The 18401-nt window shown below is 44.3% G+C and overlaps 1 protein-coding gene across 2 annotated transcripts in view; it reads left to right on the forward strand.

Annotated features, from left to right (window-relative positions):
* The window catches only part of ARG2 (arginase 2), a 37657-nt gene that overhangs the window by 18025 nt on the left and 1231 nt on the right, over positions 1-18401 (forward strand). Inside the window, exons 3-7 of one of the 2 annotated variants that reach the window (XM_049770453.1) lie at positions 11112-11289; positions 14231-14390; positions 15259-15353; positions 15523-15627; positions 17061-17197. In XM_049770453.1, coding sequence (XP_049626410.1) covers positions 11112-11289; positions 14231-14390; positions 15259-15353; positions 15523-15627; positions 17061-17197 — 675 coding nt within the window. The remainder of the gene's footprint in view (positions 1-11111; positions 11290-14230; positions 14391-15258; positions 15354-15522; positions 15628-17060; positions 17198-18401) is intronic. The other variant, XM_049770454.1, reaches the window with a different exon arrangement.

Consider the following 18401-nt stretch of genomic DNA (forward strand, 5'->3'; position numbering starts at 1 on the left):
CTGAAGCCCAAACACAATCATGTATGTAATCAAGGTGTTTAAATAAAAAAAATTAATTTACTTAGTGATAACTTAAATTAAATGACTTAGTGGTAAAAGGTTCCAGTCATGCCCAGGAACTTTTTCCGGATTGGTGCTGGATACCGTGGGGTGCTGGTGGGGATCAAACCTGAATGCGTGTAAAACATGTACTCAGCCATCTCTCTCTCTTCTAAATGATTATTGCAGGCAATTTCTGCTTATCCTCAGCATCACTGTGTCACATAGACAGTTATAAGAAATAATGAATTTAGTCTCTGAGAGGTCACACTTCCAGCTAAAAAAGATCACATCTCTGGGGAGAAGGGAAGCAATATAATATACATTGGTTGACTGTACCATCTCCTGTTTATTTTTTAGCATATTAATTAATATTAATTATACTCAGTAATATATTATATTGGTTAATAATACTGATTATTAATTAAATTAATTAATATATTAACCATAAATTAATATTTTAGAAAACAGTGTGCTTTTACTTTCTTAAAAGACAAAGAGTGGGGGCCAGAGAGATAGCATGGAGGTAAGGCGTTTGCCTCTCATGCAAAAGGTCATCGGTTCGAATCCCGGCGTCCCATATGGTCCCCCGTGCTCGCCAGGAGCGACTTCTGAGCATGGAGCCAGGAGTAACTCCTGAGCACTGCCGGGTGAGACCCAAAAACCAAAAAAAAAAAAAAAAAAAAAAAAGACAAAGAGTGACTGGGGGGGTAACTGGAGCTAAGGACACATTCAAGGCCCAAATTTGCTTTCAGACATTTTTTTCTGTCTGTTGTTTTCTAGAGGTTTCTTGCTTTTTGTCTTGGAGTGCCTTGATCTTTCTGCTGCGGTGATCCTATTGATTTGTATATCACCTACCATACTCTTTATTTCTGTCATTTCTGACTGCAGCTTTCTCATTTGGACTTTCATACTTTGTGTTTTGCTGACTGTGTCATTGTTTGAATTCCTTAAACATCCTCAAGATGGTCTCTTATAGTCATTCTCTCAGAACTTAGAGCTGTTTGGTGCTATTTGAGCCTTCCATGTCACTGTTTTCCATCACTGAACTTGGTGAGCTTCTCCGCATCTTCCCCACTATGTGCTATGCCTGTTGGGCTGAGAATGAATCTTTGTAGTTAGTCTCTCTGGGACTCTAAGGGATTAGGCTGAAGTTGCTCTTTCCTTCCCTGCCTGTCTTCATCCAGTGATAAGAAGTATTAACTGTGAGCAGTGTGATATTTGATGAGTAAACTGAGCCCATGTGCTGGGTCTGTTGATGGCGGGAGGTCTGGAATGGAAGCCACCTGGACCTAGCCCGAAGAGAGGGAACACATTCCAAATGCTCTGGTGATGTCTACTGGGAGAGTAATCTTACCTAAGGGGGAGGGAGGAGCTTGACCTTGCTCTCTCTTGTTCTTTTATTTATTTATTTATTTTGGTTTTGAGACCACACCCAGTGGCACTCAGGTTACTCCTGGCTCTGTGTTCAGAAATTGCTTCTGGCAGTCTCAGGGGACCATATAGAATATCAGGAATAAAATCTAGGTCCATCCCGGGTCGGCTTCATGCAAGGCAAATGCTCTACCACTGTATTATCTCTCCAGCCCTCTTTTTTTGGGGGGGGCCACACCTGTTTGATGCTCAGGGGTTACTCCTGGCTAAGTGCTCAGAAATTGCCCCTGGCTTGGGGGGACCATTTGGGACGCTGGGGGATCGAACCGTGGTCCTTCGTTGGCTAGCGCTTGCAAGGCAGACACCTTACCTCTAGCGCCACCTCGCCGGCCCCAGCTCTCTTGTTCTTTTAGATACCACTTTCCCCTGCCTTCTGAAGGCCCTTGATACAAGAACAAACAAAACATAAATAAAAATAAAACAAAAGAGGCTTCATCTTCACCTTGGAGACTGGCTGCAACTCAACTGGAAATTTGTTGTTGTTCTTGTTTGTTTGCTGGGCCATACCTGGTGGAGCTTGGGTTACTGCTGGAGAGTTTGTGGGACCATTTGGGATGTCAGGGTCAAACCAGGGTCGGCTCTGTGCAAGGCAAATGCCCTACTTGTGCTATCACTCCAACCCCTGAAATATCAACTTTTGACTTTTTCCCTTCTGGAGAAGCTGGTGCTATCTCTGAACACACAACCCCAATCTAAGCAAATTTCTTTAAAATGACGGGAACCCTAAAGTTACCTTATGAATGAGATCTAGGGTGATGGAGCTAGTACAGTGGGTAGGGTCTTTTACCTTGCATGTGGTCAACCTGATCCCTCCAAAGTCCTGTATGTGATCCCTAGTATCATAAGGGGTCCCCAATTCACCGAGGGACCCCTATGTGCAGAGCCAGGAGTAAGCCATAAGCAAAGTTGGAAATTTAGGGACCAAGGAGATAGCTCAAAGGTCTGGAGTGCATGATCTGCATGTGCAAGGTCTTGAATTTGATTTCTGGCACTGCATGGTCCCCCAATCCAGTATGGCACTGGTGTCCCCCAGGTCCATTGTTTCTGATTATTGAACTGGTTTAGTATCACTAGGAAAGTGGTCGCAACCTGCGGCTCGCGAGCCACATATGGCTCTTGACACTTTTAATTTGGCTCTTCTGTGTGCCTGGTGGCCACTCCAGGAGTCAGGACTCTGCTCCTAGCCTCTGTCAGTGCGCGCCCTGTGTGGCTCTCAAAATAAATTTCAATCGTGGTTTTGGAGAGATTTGGTTCAGTTGAAAAAAAAGGTTACGGGGCCGGGCGGTGGCGCTGGAGGTAAGGTGCCTGCCTTACCTGCGCTAGCCTAGGAGACGGACCGCGGTTCGATCCCCCGGTGTCCCATATGGTCCCCCAAGCCAGGAGCGACTTCTGAGCGCATAGCCAGGAGTAACCCCTGAGCGTTACCGGGTGTGGCCCAAAAACCAAAAAAAAAAAAAAAAAAAAAAAAAGAAAAAAAAGGTTGCCCAACACTGCACTAGGATATCACTCTAGGTCCCCTTAGCACTGTTTTGAAGAAACCTGGAAAAATAGACTATCAGAGTACTAGTATAGTACTTGCCTTGCATCTAGCCAACCTTTGTTCAAATCCCAGAATCACATATGGTCCGTAAGCATGCTAAGAATAACCCCTGAGCACAGAGCCAGGAGTAGTCCTGAGCACTGCTGAGTATGTCCCAAAAGTTGAAGGCAAAGTTTTTTCTTTTATTCACTATGAATAAAGAAGCTTTTCCAAATTGTACCTACAGTATACGTATTCATGTTGTGTAATTTATACTACAAGAAACAAACAAGGTCTCTATAGGTTGGTGGCTCAGTGCTTAGAGGTACCAAGGATCAAACTCAGGGAGGGATCTACGTGTAGAAAGCTTAAACTCTAGCCCTTTGAAGTTCTTCCTGTGCCCTGGCGGATGCCTCTTAAGTTCTTTTTTTTTTTTTTTTTTGTGGTTTTTGGGTCACACCCGGCAGTGCTCAGGGGTTATTCCTGGCTCCAGGCTCAGAAATCGCTCCTGGCAGGCACAGGGGACCATATGGGACGCCGGGATTCGAACCGATGACCTCCTGCATGAAAGGCAAACACCTCACCTCCATGCTATCTCTCCGGCCCCGCCTCTTAAGTTCTTTTCCAGTTCTTCCTCGCAGTTTATTTGCAGACAGAACTAGATAATTTGTCTATCAACTGCTTGAATTTTGCAGAACACATATTCCTGTGCTAGTTTATGTTCTTTGTTCTTCGTATCTGCAGTAAAGAGTAAACAAAAACTCAGAAAACTAGTAACTGGATCCAGATTCTTGGTCAGATTCAGTTTTTGTTTGTTTGCTTGCTTGCTTGCTTGCTTTTGGTCCACAGGAGTTTCTCCTGGCTCAGAGGACCGGTTGGGATGCCGGGGATTGAACCCGGGTCAGTCACGTGCCAGGCAAACACCCTACTCACCCTACTGTGCTATTACTCTGATCCCCAGATTCAGTTTTAATTTCCCCCAAACCTTACAGTTTGTCCTCACAGGTGGCAGGATATGCTTCTGTTAGAAGTGAGTGGTGGTCAGGGCCGGAGTGGTAGTACAATGATAGGGCTTTTGCCTTGTACACGGCAAACCCGGGTCAGACACGATCCCAAGTGGTCTCCTAGACTGCCAAGAGCGATTTCTGAGTGCAGAGCCATGAGTAACCCCTGAGCACAGCCAGGTGTGGCTAAAACAAAATGAAGTGAATTATCTGTCATCAAACAACTGCCCAGCATTTATCATTAACTTTTTTTTTTTTAGTTTTTGGGCCACATCCAGTGGCGCTTAGGAGTTACTCCTGGCTCTGTCCTCAGAAATCACTTCTGGCAGTGCTCAGAGGACCATATGGGATGCCAGAGATTACACCTGGGTTGGCTGCTTGCAACACAAATGCCCTTCCTACTGTGCTATTGCTCCAGCCCTATTATTAACTTTTCCCCATGCATTTCAACAGGATAATATCTTTACTACCTCAATGGATTTCTAACATAATCCCAAACTGAATTTACTGTCTCCACTCTTACTGGGTGTCTGATTTCTGTCTATCTCAGCCAGTATTGTACCTGTTCTTACCTAGTATTCCTGCAACCTGTTAGCCCTCCCTACTGACATGTTCATAGACCCTTTGGAGTGACTCTTTTCCAGGTCAGTCCATTCTCCACAATACATTAAACCTATAGTGCAGACTGATTTGTTGTGCCCTACTGCAGGTAGGGTCTAGGGTCTAGGCCCTTCTCCTCTTGCCTCAATTCTCTACAGCATCTCTGATGTCTGAGCTTAGGGGAACTGTGAGTTGTTTTGTAGAGCTAAAAGTATAGCAGGTCCTAGAAAAAGGATCAGTGCCCCGCTGGGGGCTCTGTCTGTATGGAGTTACACATTCTCCCATATCTGTGCTTCTTCGGTGTGTATTTCCAGTTCCTCCCACGTGTTTAGGTTAGCTTGGATAGCCTAAGTGAATGTGAAGACCTGTGTGCCTTATAATGGAAGGGGTGGTGTCCTGTCAATATATTTTCAACTTGACCCCTGCCTGAGCTCTGATCACTGAAGAAACCCTTTTTGTTGGTTTGATTTGGGTTTTGTGGGAGTCAGACCCAGTGGCGCTCAGGGGTTAGTTACTTCTGGCTCTGCACTCAGAAGTCACTCTTGGCAAGCATGGGGGACCATATGGGATGCCAGGATTCGAACCACCGTCCATCCTGGTTTCATGTGCAAGGCAAATGCCCTACTGCTGTGCTATCTCTCTGGCCCTCTACTAAGCAGTTTGGATAGCGAGTGAATTGAGCAAATTTCTCTTTTTAGACATGTTGATGTTTCTGTGCCAAGAAATATGCTGTTGGAATCTGTCTATATCCAATAGCCTTAAGTAAAACTGATCTTGTTCATATGTTCTCTCTCTCCCTTGAAATTTGTTTCCAAGAATTTATCCGTGACATTAGGTGAGGACTTGAATGGCCTCTTTTGCTCAGGAAGTCCTTTTCTTCCAACATAATACTAATGCCCTTCATGGCTCAGATAATGCCTCTTCTAAGAAATCTGGCTTTTCCTGGATCTAACTCAACGACTTCCTGCTCCCCCATTCCCATGACTGCTGCATCTGACCACATCACACTGGACTGCTTCTTCCTGTTCTTGCCCCAGCTGGAAGCTCCTTGAAGTCTGCAGCCTCACTTTCCAAGGAAGGAGGTGAAGCATTCTGTTACTTCATTTACATCATGACCAGGCTTTTCCCAGACCATTTCCTTCCCCTCTCCTTTTTAGAAAAGCAGGGGTCAAACATAACAGGGCTCAGAGGGCCATGTATTAGCAGGGACTGAATACAAGGTCCTGCCCAAACAACACCCATATCCATTGAGCTACATTGGTTTCCCAAACTTTTGGGGGATTTCTTTTGGCCACACCCAGGGTGCTCAGGGTTTGGTTACTCCTGGCAGGGCACAGAGACCGTATGTGATGTTGGGGAATAGAGCCCAGGTTGGCTACATGCAAAGCAAGAAACCCCACCTGCTGTACTACTGCTACAGTCCCAGGTCCCAGTTTTCCAGACTTTTCTGAATGTATGATACAGAATGTAGGATCAGCACAGAGTTAGAACATCTGCCATTTAAGCATGTGGTTGTGCGTTCAAATCCTTGCTGCGGCCACATGTCAAGCATGATCCTACAGCTCTGCTGCCTGTGATGCCCTGTGACAGAAGCAATTTGTGGCTGCTTCACAGAGGACAGAATTACAGCTGACAAGAACTACAACGAAATACTGTGCCACAACCGTGACCAGTGGTATGTGTCATCTCTGGTGAGCACCACAGTGACCTGTGATTGTCAGCTAACTTGAGCATCTCAAAGGAGAGTATGAGCCCCCGCAAGCATATTACAAATACCATTACCAGGCCCGGAGAGAGAGCACAGCAGTGTTTGCCTTGCAAACAGCCGATCCAGGACCAAAGGTGGTTGGTTCGAATCCCGGCGTTCCATAGGGTCCCCCGTGCCTGTCAGGAGCTATTTCTGAGCAGACAGCCAGGAGGAACCCCTGAGCACCGCCGGGTGTGGCCCAAAAACAAACAAAAAACAAAAAACAAAAACAAAAAAAAATACCATTACCTCAGGGAGCATATCTCAGTTGAGTGTCCAAGCAAAAACAAGCCGACATATAACCTCTGGGAGCACCAGCCAGGCATCTGTACAACGCCTGGTCATCGCAATCACACCATCAACAAAATGTGGAAGGCGGACAGGCATTTTTATTTTTATTTTTAATTTCAATAATTTTTAAAAATCGAGTCACAATTACAAAAGTTGTTCATGACTGAGTTGCAGTCACACAATGTTCCAACGTCCACCTTCCTCATCAGTGCACATTTCCAAAGAAAATATTTCTTTTAAAGTTGAGTTCAAAGTCAAGATGCAGGTTGGTGATAAAGTGCCCACTCTGCATGAATGAGGCCTTGCTCTCTGTAGCAGAAAGAGTAGCAGACAGACAGACCACACACACACACACAGCAGACTTAAACTTACAAAATTTTGACTAACCATTGGAAGATTATTCAACCAAGCTAAACATTGATTTTGTTCTTTTTGAAACATTTTGTAAAGTGTTTTGTTTGTTTGTTTGGGGGCTCACATTCAGTAGTGCTGAGAGATTACTCCTGACTCTGCGCTCAAGGGTTATTTAGTGGTGTTTGTGGGACAATATGGGATGCTGGGGTTTGACCCTATGTCAGCCACATACAAGACAAACACCCTACTTCTATGCTATTGCTCTGGCCCCCTATTTTGTTTTTAATCAAGATTGACATTTAACCAATATGGCTAGGTTGCTTCAAACAGGGGTGACACTGAGTTACCTCAGACTGATGTTACATTATTCTTTCACGGTCCAAAAACAGTATGGTTCAAAGGTTCAGAATCTGAGATTGCTGCAGTTTGTTTGAATAATTTAACCCTTCAATAAATATATTTATTGAATATATTTCTATATAGTTTAGTATAGGAGGTATGACACTTGCCTTGCACACTGTCAACTCGGGTTTGATGCCCAGTACCCCAGATGGGCCACGTCCGGCGATGCTCAAAATTACTCCTGACTCTGCACTCAGGAATCAGGGGACAATATGGGATGTCACAAAATAAACCTGAATTGGCCACATGCAAGACAAGCATCCTACCTGCTATATTATTGCTTTGGCCTTTGTGTGTGACTTTTTTGTTTTGTTTTGTTTTGTTTTGGTTTTGTGTCACACCTGGCAGCACTCAGGGATTACTCCTGACTCTATGCTCAGAAATCGCTCCTGGGCGCTCTGGGGACCATATGACCTTCTGCATGAAAGGCAAACTCCCTACCTCCATGCTATCTCTTCAGCCCCTGTGTGACTTTTTGATTAAATATCTAAAAGTAGTATTTTATCCCCAGGGATTGTAGTAGATAGTGGAGATACTTGTCATTATGTTAATGACTTTTGTTGTTGTTGTTGTTTTTGGGCCACACCCGGCTATGCTCAGGGGTTACTCCTAGCTGTCTGCTCAGAAATAGCTCCTGGCAGGCATGGGGGACCATGTGGGACACCAGGATTCAAACCAACCACCTTAGGTCCTGGATTGGCTGCTTGCAAGGCAAACACCGCTGTGCTATCTCTCTGGCCCCGTTAATGACATTTTATTTTATTTTTTTTTTGGGGGGGGTCACACCCAGCAGCGCTCAGGGCTTCCTTCTGGCTCTACGCTCAGAAATCACTCCTGGCAGGCTTGGAGGACTATAGGGGATGCCAGGATTCAAACTGCCGTCCTTCTGCGTGCAAGGCAAACACTCTACCTCCACGCTATCTTTCCGGCCCAATGACATTTTTTTCTAGAGGAATTCTGTGGTCTTGTTCTGATGGAAGGATAATGGCTACACTGAGATGATTTATGAAGCTAAAGTAAAATAATCCTATTATTTTCATCCATCTTGCTGCAACCAGGTGACCAGCTTAGGGTGCTGTCAGCTGTCAGAAGCCTGGGTTGCTGGTGGTCAGAGGGTGACAGCTGGCTGCAGAGTGCCATAGTGACCATTGCCTAGCTACCAAAGGTGACAGTCTTCGGCCAGGAGGGCAGATGTGTTGTAGAGCGAATTAGCAGGCAATGTGGTGCTTCGTCATATATTACCTGTCTTGAACTAAGTGTTCACTGTATTTATTTGTACTGTATTTGGAATTACAGTAGTGTAACGGCCTCAGTGAACACTAGGTTCGTATCATTTGGTATTACTTTGGAGGATTGGGGACCCTCCAAGCAGTTTCAGATCTTCTTTGGGGGGTGGGAGATTGGACCACACCCCACGATGCTCAGGGGTTACTCCTGGCTATACGCTCAGAAATCACTCCTGGCTTGGGGACCATATGGGATGCTGAGGGATAGAACCAAGGTCTGTCCTAGGTCAGTGCGTGCAAGGCAAATACCCTACCGCTTGCGTCACTGCTCCAGCCCGAGTTTCAAGTATTTGAGTGATCCCCCCAACAACAGCGCTAGGTCCTGAGGATAGCTGTCTGACCTGGATGCCTAGATGCACCTTCGAGCCTTGAGCCAGCTGCCACTGTCTGTCTTCCTCAGCTGAGGTCACTGTCTCAGAACACCAGCTGAGTCTGAGACAGTAGAGCAGGGAAGGAGGAAGATGTTGGTGCCGTTGGAGCTGTCTCTTAGAGACATTGAAGGGAACTAGAATATATGCATGTACCTGCCCAATATTATAGGCCTGATGCACCAAACTCTGGAAACTAGTCTTGACTTTCTAAGTTTTTCATTCTATTCCAAATCTGTTAATCTGTCAGTGGTTCAGTGGCCTCTCCTAAGTATCAGCCCACTTTGAAACCTATCTTGATTGGCTGGACATCCTAAGAACAGCTGGAAAAGTTAGAGCAATGGAGAAAATAGGTACTTTTCTACCACTGAACACACCTGCTCAGGACCAGGGAGATAGCACAAGAGGTTGAATACATGATGTGGGAGGCTGGGACTGACCCACAGGACCACAGGAGCAACTTCTATGCATTATATGACAAAAACAAAACCCCAAAATTTTATAAAGGAAATGCCTTCTTAATCATTGTCTAATCCAAGAGTGATTCAAATTCAAGTTCATATTGGAGGGTACTTAATGTCCCTGAATTCCTTCCTCTCTGATGTGTGAAAAACGGGACGTCATAGTAATCTATAAAGCTGCTGAGTACAGTTTGGTATATAGAGATAATTTCATTTATTTATTTGGTTTTTGGGCCAGACCTGGTGGTGCTCAGGGGTTACTCCTGGCTGTGCTCAGAAATTAATCCTGGCAGGCTTGGGGGTGGGGGGGATGCCAGGAATCAAACCCAGCTCTGTCCTGAGTTGGCTGCATGCAAGGCAAACGCCCTACCACTGTGCTATCTTTCCTTTCCGGCCCTGAGACAAACAATTTTATACTTTCTCTCTCTTTTTTCCTAATAGCTCTTTCTAGGATTTACTAGTTCGTGGTCAAGGCCCTAAAACAGACAGGCTGACAGAGGTCAGATAGGGTCGTTGTGATTTCTCCATGACAACCTGATGCATCATTCTGTTGATGCACTTGTGTTCTTGTTCCACTCCAGTGGAGCATGGAAAGGTTTATCAAGGCCAAAGGTAGCATCCGGGCCTAAAATATTGGAGGCAATGTTCAGTGGTATTTCATTACCAGGGCTGGAGAGAAGCAGGGGAAGGCCATTATTACAGAGCTCTACTTTTTCCCAGTGCAAGTGAAACATGAGAGCCCTTGGCTCCAAATTTGTTTGGCATGAGAGCTTTGCTGAAACTTCAAATTTACTTTTGCCCTATCAGGCTTTTTTATTATGAAAGCATAGAACAATGATATGTTTTTGTCTCCTCATCTGATCTAATATTTGCAGATGAGGTGACACAAAGAAGTTCAGGAAAGGCTGTTTCCTCAAGCATGACAGACACTTACTTCATAGTACAGACTCAAGAGGCTGGAGATAGGATAGAGAATACGGCTTTGCATGCAGCCAACCCAACTTTGATCCCCAGCACTATCCGTCGTTCCCTGGGCACGACCAGGAGTGATGCATGAATGCAGCACCATGAGTAAGCTCTGAGCACTGTGCACCCCCTGCCCCTCCCAAAAGACACAAGATGGCAGTTCTGTTGTCGCCATTTTCAGCCACACCACAGCCAAGTGTTTGTTAAGCACTACAAAAGAGGTGCTTCCCATGGTGCCGGAGTGGTGGCACAAGAGGTCGGGCATCTGCCTTGCACACGCTAACCTAGGACAAACCGCGGTTCGGTCCCCCCAATGTCCCATATGGTCCCCCAAGCCAGGAATTTTTTCTGAGCACATAGCCAGAAGTAACCCCTTAGTGTCACTGGTATAGCCCAAAAACAAAACAAATCTACAGAAATAAAGGAGGTGCTTTCCTCCATGAACACCATTAACAAAAAAGACGTGTGAACAGACAGAGAAAGCATATAATGGCTGAGACAGGAGTGATTCCTTAAGACAGAGCTAGGAGTAAACCATGAGCATTAATAGGTGTGTCCCCTCTCCATAAGTATTTGGTCCAGTCCAAAGAGTTCTAATAGCATATAAAACTATACCTCCCTCCCCTATTTTTGCTCCTAGGCTGCCGTTTAAAAGACTTTGGAGATTTGAACTTTACACCAGTTCCCAAAGATGATGTCTACAACAATCTGATATTGAATCCTCGCTCTGTGGGCCTTGCCAACCAGGAACTGGCTGAGGCTGTTAGTGATGCCATCTCAGGCGGCTATAGCTGTGTAACAGTGGGAGGAGATCACAGGTAAGCTGGAACCCAGAGCTGTCAGAAGAGCTAGAATGAATGTGTCGTGCCTAGGTAGGGCTGAGCTATTATTAGCTCCTTGACTCCATTTCCTCACACGTAGGGTGCTTGCATGCCGTTGGCTCAATTCAATCCCTGGCACCACACAGGGGTCCCTTTGCTGGTGAGGTTCAAATAAAAGACTACTGAAGGAATCATAGGTTTACTTTTATTTGTTGGAAATAATCCACTTCATAGATCAATTCATTGTTTTTTAGCGCTAGTCAGTGGTCCTCAAACTATGGCCCGTGGGCCATATATTGTATTTGTATCTGTTTTGTTTCTTCATTGCAAAATAAGATATATGCAGTGTGCATAAGAATTCGTTCATAAGTTTTGTTTTTACTATAGTCAGACCCTCCAATGGTCTGAGGGACAGTGAACTGGCCCCCTGTTTAAAAAGTTTGAGGACCCCTGCGAGATCGTTAACTCTCAGAAGACAGTAAACTAATAGGGGCTGAAGTGACAGCAGTCAACCCTGGTTTGATTCCCTGGCATCCCACACGGTTCCCTGTGCTTCAGGTATGATCCCTGAACTCAGAGCCAGAAGTAACCCCTGAGTATGAGTGGGTGTGGCCCCAAAACAAAAAAAGACCTAATGCTGATCATGGAGCTAATGCTATCTTATAGGTGTATATGAGCTAAAAGAGCCAAGTGTGAGACTTGTTCACTCTAGGCAGTACTCAAGGGTCTGTGTGGTAGCAAGTATCAATCCCAGGCTTTCAGCCCCAATCTCTGACCAAGAAGGAAGTTGGAATAATCTATGCCAAATTCTTAAGTTATTGAAAAGCTGAGAAGCGTTGAGGCTTCTGAGACAGTGCCTAGGAGGCCTACAAGCCATTGGGCCAAATGTGGTAACTGCTTCAGCCCCACAGTCATGGGGACCACCAGAACCATGAAGTGTTAGGGATCTAACTCCTGTGCATGCAAAGTTTATGTCCCTGGCCTTAAAGCCAGGAACAAAATTCCCTTGGATTTGGGGCCACACCTGGCTGTGTTTAGGGGACCATATGTGGTGCTGAGCTAGCTATGTGCAAGATAAGCATTTTAATCCTCACACTCTAGCTCTGGAAAATTGGGGGGCTGCACTTACTGTGCTCAGGGATCACTTCTAGCACCGTATATGGGTTAGGGGCTGAACCCAGGTCAGCCATATGCAAAAGAAGTCCCCTGTTTGTATCTGTACTATCTTTCCATCACACATCACCCCTCACAACTTGTTACAACACAACTTCACCAACTTTTCCTCTGGGTAATTATGACAAGTTAATGTAAGAGATACCCCAAGGAAGGGAAAAAATTGACATATTAAGTCAAAATGATATTAAATAGCATGCAGTTAAAATTTTTATTCTTTGCGGCCGGAGAGGTGGCACTAGAGGTAAGGTGTCTGCCTTGCAAGCGCTAGCATAGAACAGACCGCGGTTTGATCCCCTGGCGTCCCATATGGTCCCCCCAAGCCAGGAGCGATTTCTGAGCGCATAGCAAGGTGTAACCCTTGAGCCTCAAATGGGTGTGGCCCAAAAACCAAAAAAAAAAAAATTAATCATTGACCTACATAAATGTATTGAGGTAATGTAATGTCTTTAACAAGTTTTAGAAGCACCACCTAATCTTTCTAAAAAACTAATACTTTCTAATTTTTATTCTTTTTTTTAAAAACTTGATTGATTGGTTTCTCAGCCACACCTAGCAGCGCTCAGAGGTTACTGCTGGCTCTGCACCCAGAAATCACCTCTGGCCGGCTAGACCATATGGGATGCTGGGAATCAAACCGGGTCCCTCCTGGGTCAGCTACATGCAAAGCAAATGCCCTACTGCTGGGCTATCTTTTGGCCCCTCTAATTTTTATTCTTTTTCTTGGGGGGGGGGTCACACCTGGCAGCGCTAATGGATTACTCCTGGCTCCACGCTCAGAAACCGCTCCTGGCAAGCTCAGGGGACCATATGGGATGCCGGGATTCTCTCCGGCCCCTAATTTTTATTCTTAAAAAAATTAAGTATTAGGGCCAGAGCAATAGCACAGCAGTAAGGAGTTTGCCTTTCACGCAACCAACATAGGACTGATGGCGGTTTGAATCCCGGCATCCCATATGGTCCCCCTCGCCTGCCAGGGGTAATTTCTGAGCACAGTGCCAGGAGTAACCCCTGAGTGTGGCTGGGTGTGACCTGCCCCCCAAGGGGATGCGAAGAGAAATACACTGGGTGTAGGTAAAGCAAGCTCTTGACCCAGGTTAATCCTCAGTACTTTTTGATTCTCTTGATTCTCTGAGCATCACCAGGAGACTGCTCAGCACTGCAGGGATCGAGCAATTGATCCTTATATCATAGCACTGAACTGCTGGCTTAGTTGGCCAGAGGAGACTGGTCCTCGAGCACCAAATAAAGTTAACATGGGGGTGAGAAAATTACTCAGAGGGCTGGAGCACATGCTTTGTGTGTAGGAACCTTGAGTTTGATCTCCAGCACAGCTGGACCCTAGAAAGTTAATATTATTGACAGCTTCTTTAAAAATAATTAGATCTCACCTGCTGCTCTTATACAGAATTTGTAACTTGACATAGATGATTTAAGTGGCTTTCAGAGCAACAATGGCATGTCACTTTAGGGATAAGTAGTCATCAGCTTTGAATCCAGGGCCTCATACATGCAAGGCAAGTGCTCTACATCTTTGACCCAGAGTTTTGAATTTAAAATCTTGTTTCTCCACAGTTAATTCACGTAAGGTTGATCTTTGGGAACTACAATTTGAGGGACTTTGTCTCATCTAAATCTAGCCTTAGTCTAGGGTCTTGACTTTGCCTAGAGGACAAAGTATGAGCTGTGTTGGCTGAAGATGCTTGTTATTGGTGATGTTTGCCAACTAGAGGGCCTTGAAGATTATTGGATTTGTCCTTTGCAGCCTGGCAATTGGTACCATTAGTGGCCACGCCCGGCACTTCCCAGACCTTTGTGTGATCTGGGTTGATGCCCATGCTGACATCAATACACCCCTCACCACCTCATCGGGAAGTCTTCATGGACAGCCAGTTTCGTTTCTCCTCAGAGAACTAAAGGACAAGGTAAGTAGGTTAAAATGAAAGCAGAATGTTTTACTGGGGTCACCCTAGGAGGTTGAGATTGAATGACTTTTGTGAATGAAGGGCAGATTCAGGATGGTTTAGATTTAGAACTTCTTGCAATTCCTTTACCTGTTAATCAAACATAATTACATTATGGACAAGCTAGTCTGCTAGATGCCGAACATATAGATGACTTGCTGGGTACAAAGTGGTGAAGGTGGTGAAAGTGGCTGAGGAGTTTGATTCCTTCTGCTACCCTGACTACTGCCTGTTTTGGGGTACCTCCACCCAAAAGACAAAAGTGGTGATATGTTAACTCAAGCAGTTGATATCCCCACAGCCTGAAAGTTCCTTGGTTAGAGGCTCACAGGCCTTACTTTGACAAGTAAACATGGTCTGAGGATACAAGAATTCATATTAGACAGAATGTGTTTATCCCTCCTCTCAATGACGGGAGCAAATTAAACCAGCAGTACAAAGGTTGCTTGTTAGGCAGAATTAAGTGTTGTGACAGTTGGCAATTTGAGATGGGCACTGGCTATGTTTCAAGAACCAACCTGTAAACAATTTTTTATAATGTGCCAAGTGGTAGAAAAGAGGCAATCAGCAATATTCCTGTTATTTAGATAAGTTAATGAGAAACTAAGGCCATCATAAAAAATTTCTGGAGAAAGCAAATACAGTGTTCGCTAGTTGTCCTTCCAAAGACACTTGCATCAGTTGTTTTTCCCCCCAGATCAGATTTATCTTGTGTTGCTTTGAGCATGTTCTGTGAGTAGTAGAATTAACATATACTGGGAAGCAAATGGAGATTATTTGGGTGAGACAGAGAACTCTTGAAGAATCCTGTTCATTCTTCTCTGTTTAGGTACCACAACTGCCAGGATTTTCCTGGCTCAAACCTTGTTTATCTCCCCCAAGTATCGTATATATTGGTCTCAGAGATGTGGACCCTCCTGAGCGGTAAGTTAATATATTAAGGTTAAGCGTTGGACCTGTCCTAGCCACTAGAACAGGTTTTGCTTGCCTTACTGGTTGCAGATCACTAAAAAAAGACAAGCACCTCCCCATAACATACAGTTGTTTAAAAATGCTCTTTAAACTAAGGACTCCCTCCTTTATATCTCACCAGTTTTATTCTAAAGAAATATGATATCCAGTATTTTTCCATGAGAGATATAGACCGACTTGGTATCCAAAAGGTCATGGAACAGACATTTAACCAGCTGATTGGCAAGTAAGTAATTACAACTGATGTGTAATTCTAGGTTCCAAGGGGAGCAGGACACACTCCAAGCCAACTGCACACTTTAGCCTATCTTGAGGATAAGTCTTTTCTTTTCTTTCCTTTTTATTTTGGTGGCGGTAGGAAATTTGGGACCATACCCAAAAGAGCTCCTGGCTCTGCACTTGGGATCATATAAGATACCAAGAACTGAACACCAGGTCAGCTCTCCCTCCAGCTCTAAAGTTTTCCTTTAAAAGCAAAAGTGGAACAGTAGGGATAAGGCCCCTGAAAGATAATACAGCAGGTTAAAGCACTTGCTTTACATGCAGCAGACCAGGTTCAATCCCCAGTACTGCATAGGGTACCCTAAACGTGCCAGGTATGATCCCCTATAAAAGGTATAAAATTTTTCAGGAGAAAGTAAGTTCATATTGAGTTTGCAAGGGCATTTTCTTAACATATTTGCTCACCTCTTTAGTCCATTTGGGGGTTTAGAGGTTTCCAAGCACTGCTTGAGAACTCTGGAGGCCACTCCTGGCAATACTTAGCCATGGCCAGGTGGTTTAGTGCTCAGTCCAGCAGTGCTGGGGGGCCACCAGGGTTTGACCCAGTAATGTCAGGTCAAACGCAGGTCCTTGCACTTGCTCCATTTTTGACTTAAACATTCTATTGCCTTTTCTGATAATTTTATATAAAGCTAATCTTGGTAGTCCTGAAAGATGGCCATGACTGCTAATTAAATGCCAGCTTTAAGCATTTTCCCAATGCTGTCTTTTTATGTCTGGATACTGATATGTGATTAGATAACAGCTGATAACATAATATCTTAAGTTGCCAACAAATTTAAAACATGCAACTTCTTGAGTCAGGAAGACAGCTCAAAGAACTGGAGTGCACAATAGAATCCCAGGTTTAATCTTTGGCACCAATAGCTGTGGTGCCAGGAATTAAACCAAAAAAATATGTATGTTCTTAAATTGCCAAGAAATGTATTTGTTGGGTATTTGCTGGGTGTTAGTTTTAGCCATCGTAGACTAAGGTAGCTAAACTACTAATGGAAGCTACATCCATTAAATTCTGCTGCAGTAATACTGAGAGTAACAGCATCTAAAACCTAGAGCCAGCTGAAATTGTATAGTGTATCGAAATCGACTGCCACAATGAAGTAAAGAATTCCCACTCTTGGTAGATTTAATAGAGGAGGCTCTAATGACAGGTCTTAAGTTGGACTATCTAAAGTACACTAAACAACTAGTAACATCCTGACGTGCTATGTAGACAGCAGATGTGCTAAACATACTTAGTAACTTCCAGCAGCAGGACGGTGGAGGTCTGCTGCCTTAAAGCACTAGGGTTATAGCAACAAAGTCAAGGAGTCGGCACTATAGGATGGGTGTCCAAACACAAACAAACAACAATTCTCTTGTCTTTTTTTCTTCAAGAAGAGAAAGGCCAATCCACCTGAGTTTTGATATTGATGCATTTGACCCTACACTGGCTCCAGCCACCGGAACCCCTGTTGTAGGGGGACTGACCTACCGAGAAGGCATGTACATTACTGAGGAAGTCCACAATACAGGTGAGGGGCGACTAGCTTGTTAACTACATATCTAAGCTCAAACCTCTTGCCCGCAGGGGATGTTTTCTACTATTTCTTGTCATTGCAGACATCATTGTTTAAACTTTGATAGCTATAAGGGGTTGGTTGGAGTGATAGTACAGCAGATAGGGTGCTTGCCTTCCATACACAGCTCACCCAATTTCAATCTCCATCACTATCTATGGCCCCCTGAGCAACACCGGGTGTGGCCCCAAAGTAAAAATAAAATTTTCATAACTAAAGGTCAGGTCAGGTTAAATAAGAGATAGTCGTTTAAGTAGAGGGAGACAGCTCTAGGGATGGAGCACATATTTTACATGTAGGAACTCTGGATTTGATCCATATGTACTATTCTATGTGGCCCTAAAACATCATTAATAGTGGTAAGGTGTCTGCCTTGCATATGGTAGAACCAGTTCAGTCCTTGAAACCCCATATGGTCCACCAGAAATTATCCTAGTACTGCCAGGCGTGGCCCAAAATGAGGGGAAAAAAAAGTTATTTACACGAGTGGTTAACAACTGCCCAATGCCAAAAGACTGAAAACCACTGATTTAAAGGTATGTCTGGGCCTATACTATCATAATTTGCTAAAGTAATACTGAAAAAAATAATGCAGAATTTCACTGAAATCAAATGTACCCTAACATCAAAAGGCTGGTTCCTGGGGAGCTGGAAATGTGAAGCTTAAGTTCCCTGAAGATTTTCAAACTGAATATTTATATGTCTGGTATATAATAATCCTCACTTGTACATGTCTTATATCAGTGTCTGTCAGGAGCTTAAATATAGAAGATGAGTGGTTAAATGCTTTTCACTGTAAAATGTGAACAAGTAAAGTATTAAACTTAAAAAGTCATGGAATTGAAGTCTAAATGGCATAGTGATGCCAGACTTAAGATTCAGAGCTAGGGGGGGAAAAAAAAAACTGTTGGAGAGATAGCATGGAGGTAATGCGTTTGCCTTGAATGCATAAGGATGGTGGTTCAAATCCCGGCATTCCATATGGTCCCCCGAGCTTGCCAGGAGTGATTTCTGAGCGTAGAGCCAGGAGTAACCCCTGAGCGTTGCCAGGTGTGACCCAAAAACTAAATAAATAAATAAAATAAAATAAAATAAAATAAAATAAAAACTATTTGGGTAGATATGGACAAATGAAAAATTTCTTGGAAATTTCTTAGAA

This window comes from Suncus etruscus, chromosome 3, assembly GCF_024139225.1.
Source record: "Suncus etruscus isolate mSunEtr1 chromosome 3, mSunEtr1.pri.cur, whole genome shotgun sequence".
Classification (NCBI taxonomy): Eukaryota; Metazoa; Chordata; class Mammalia; order Eulipotyphla; family Soricidae; genus Suncus; species Suncus etruscus.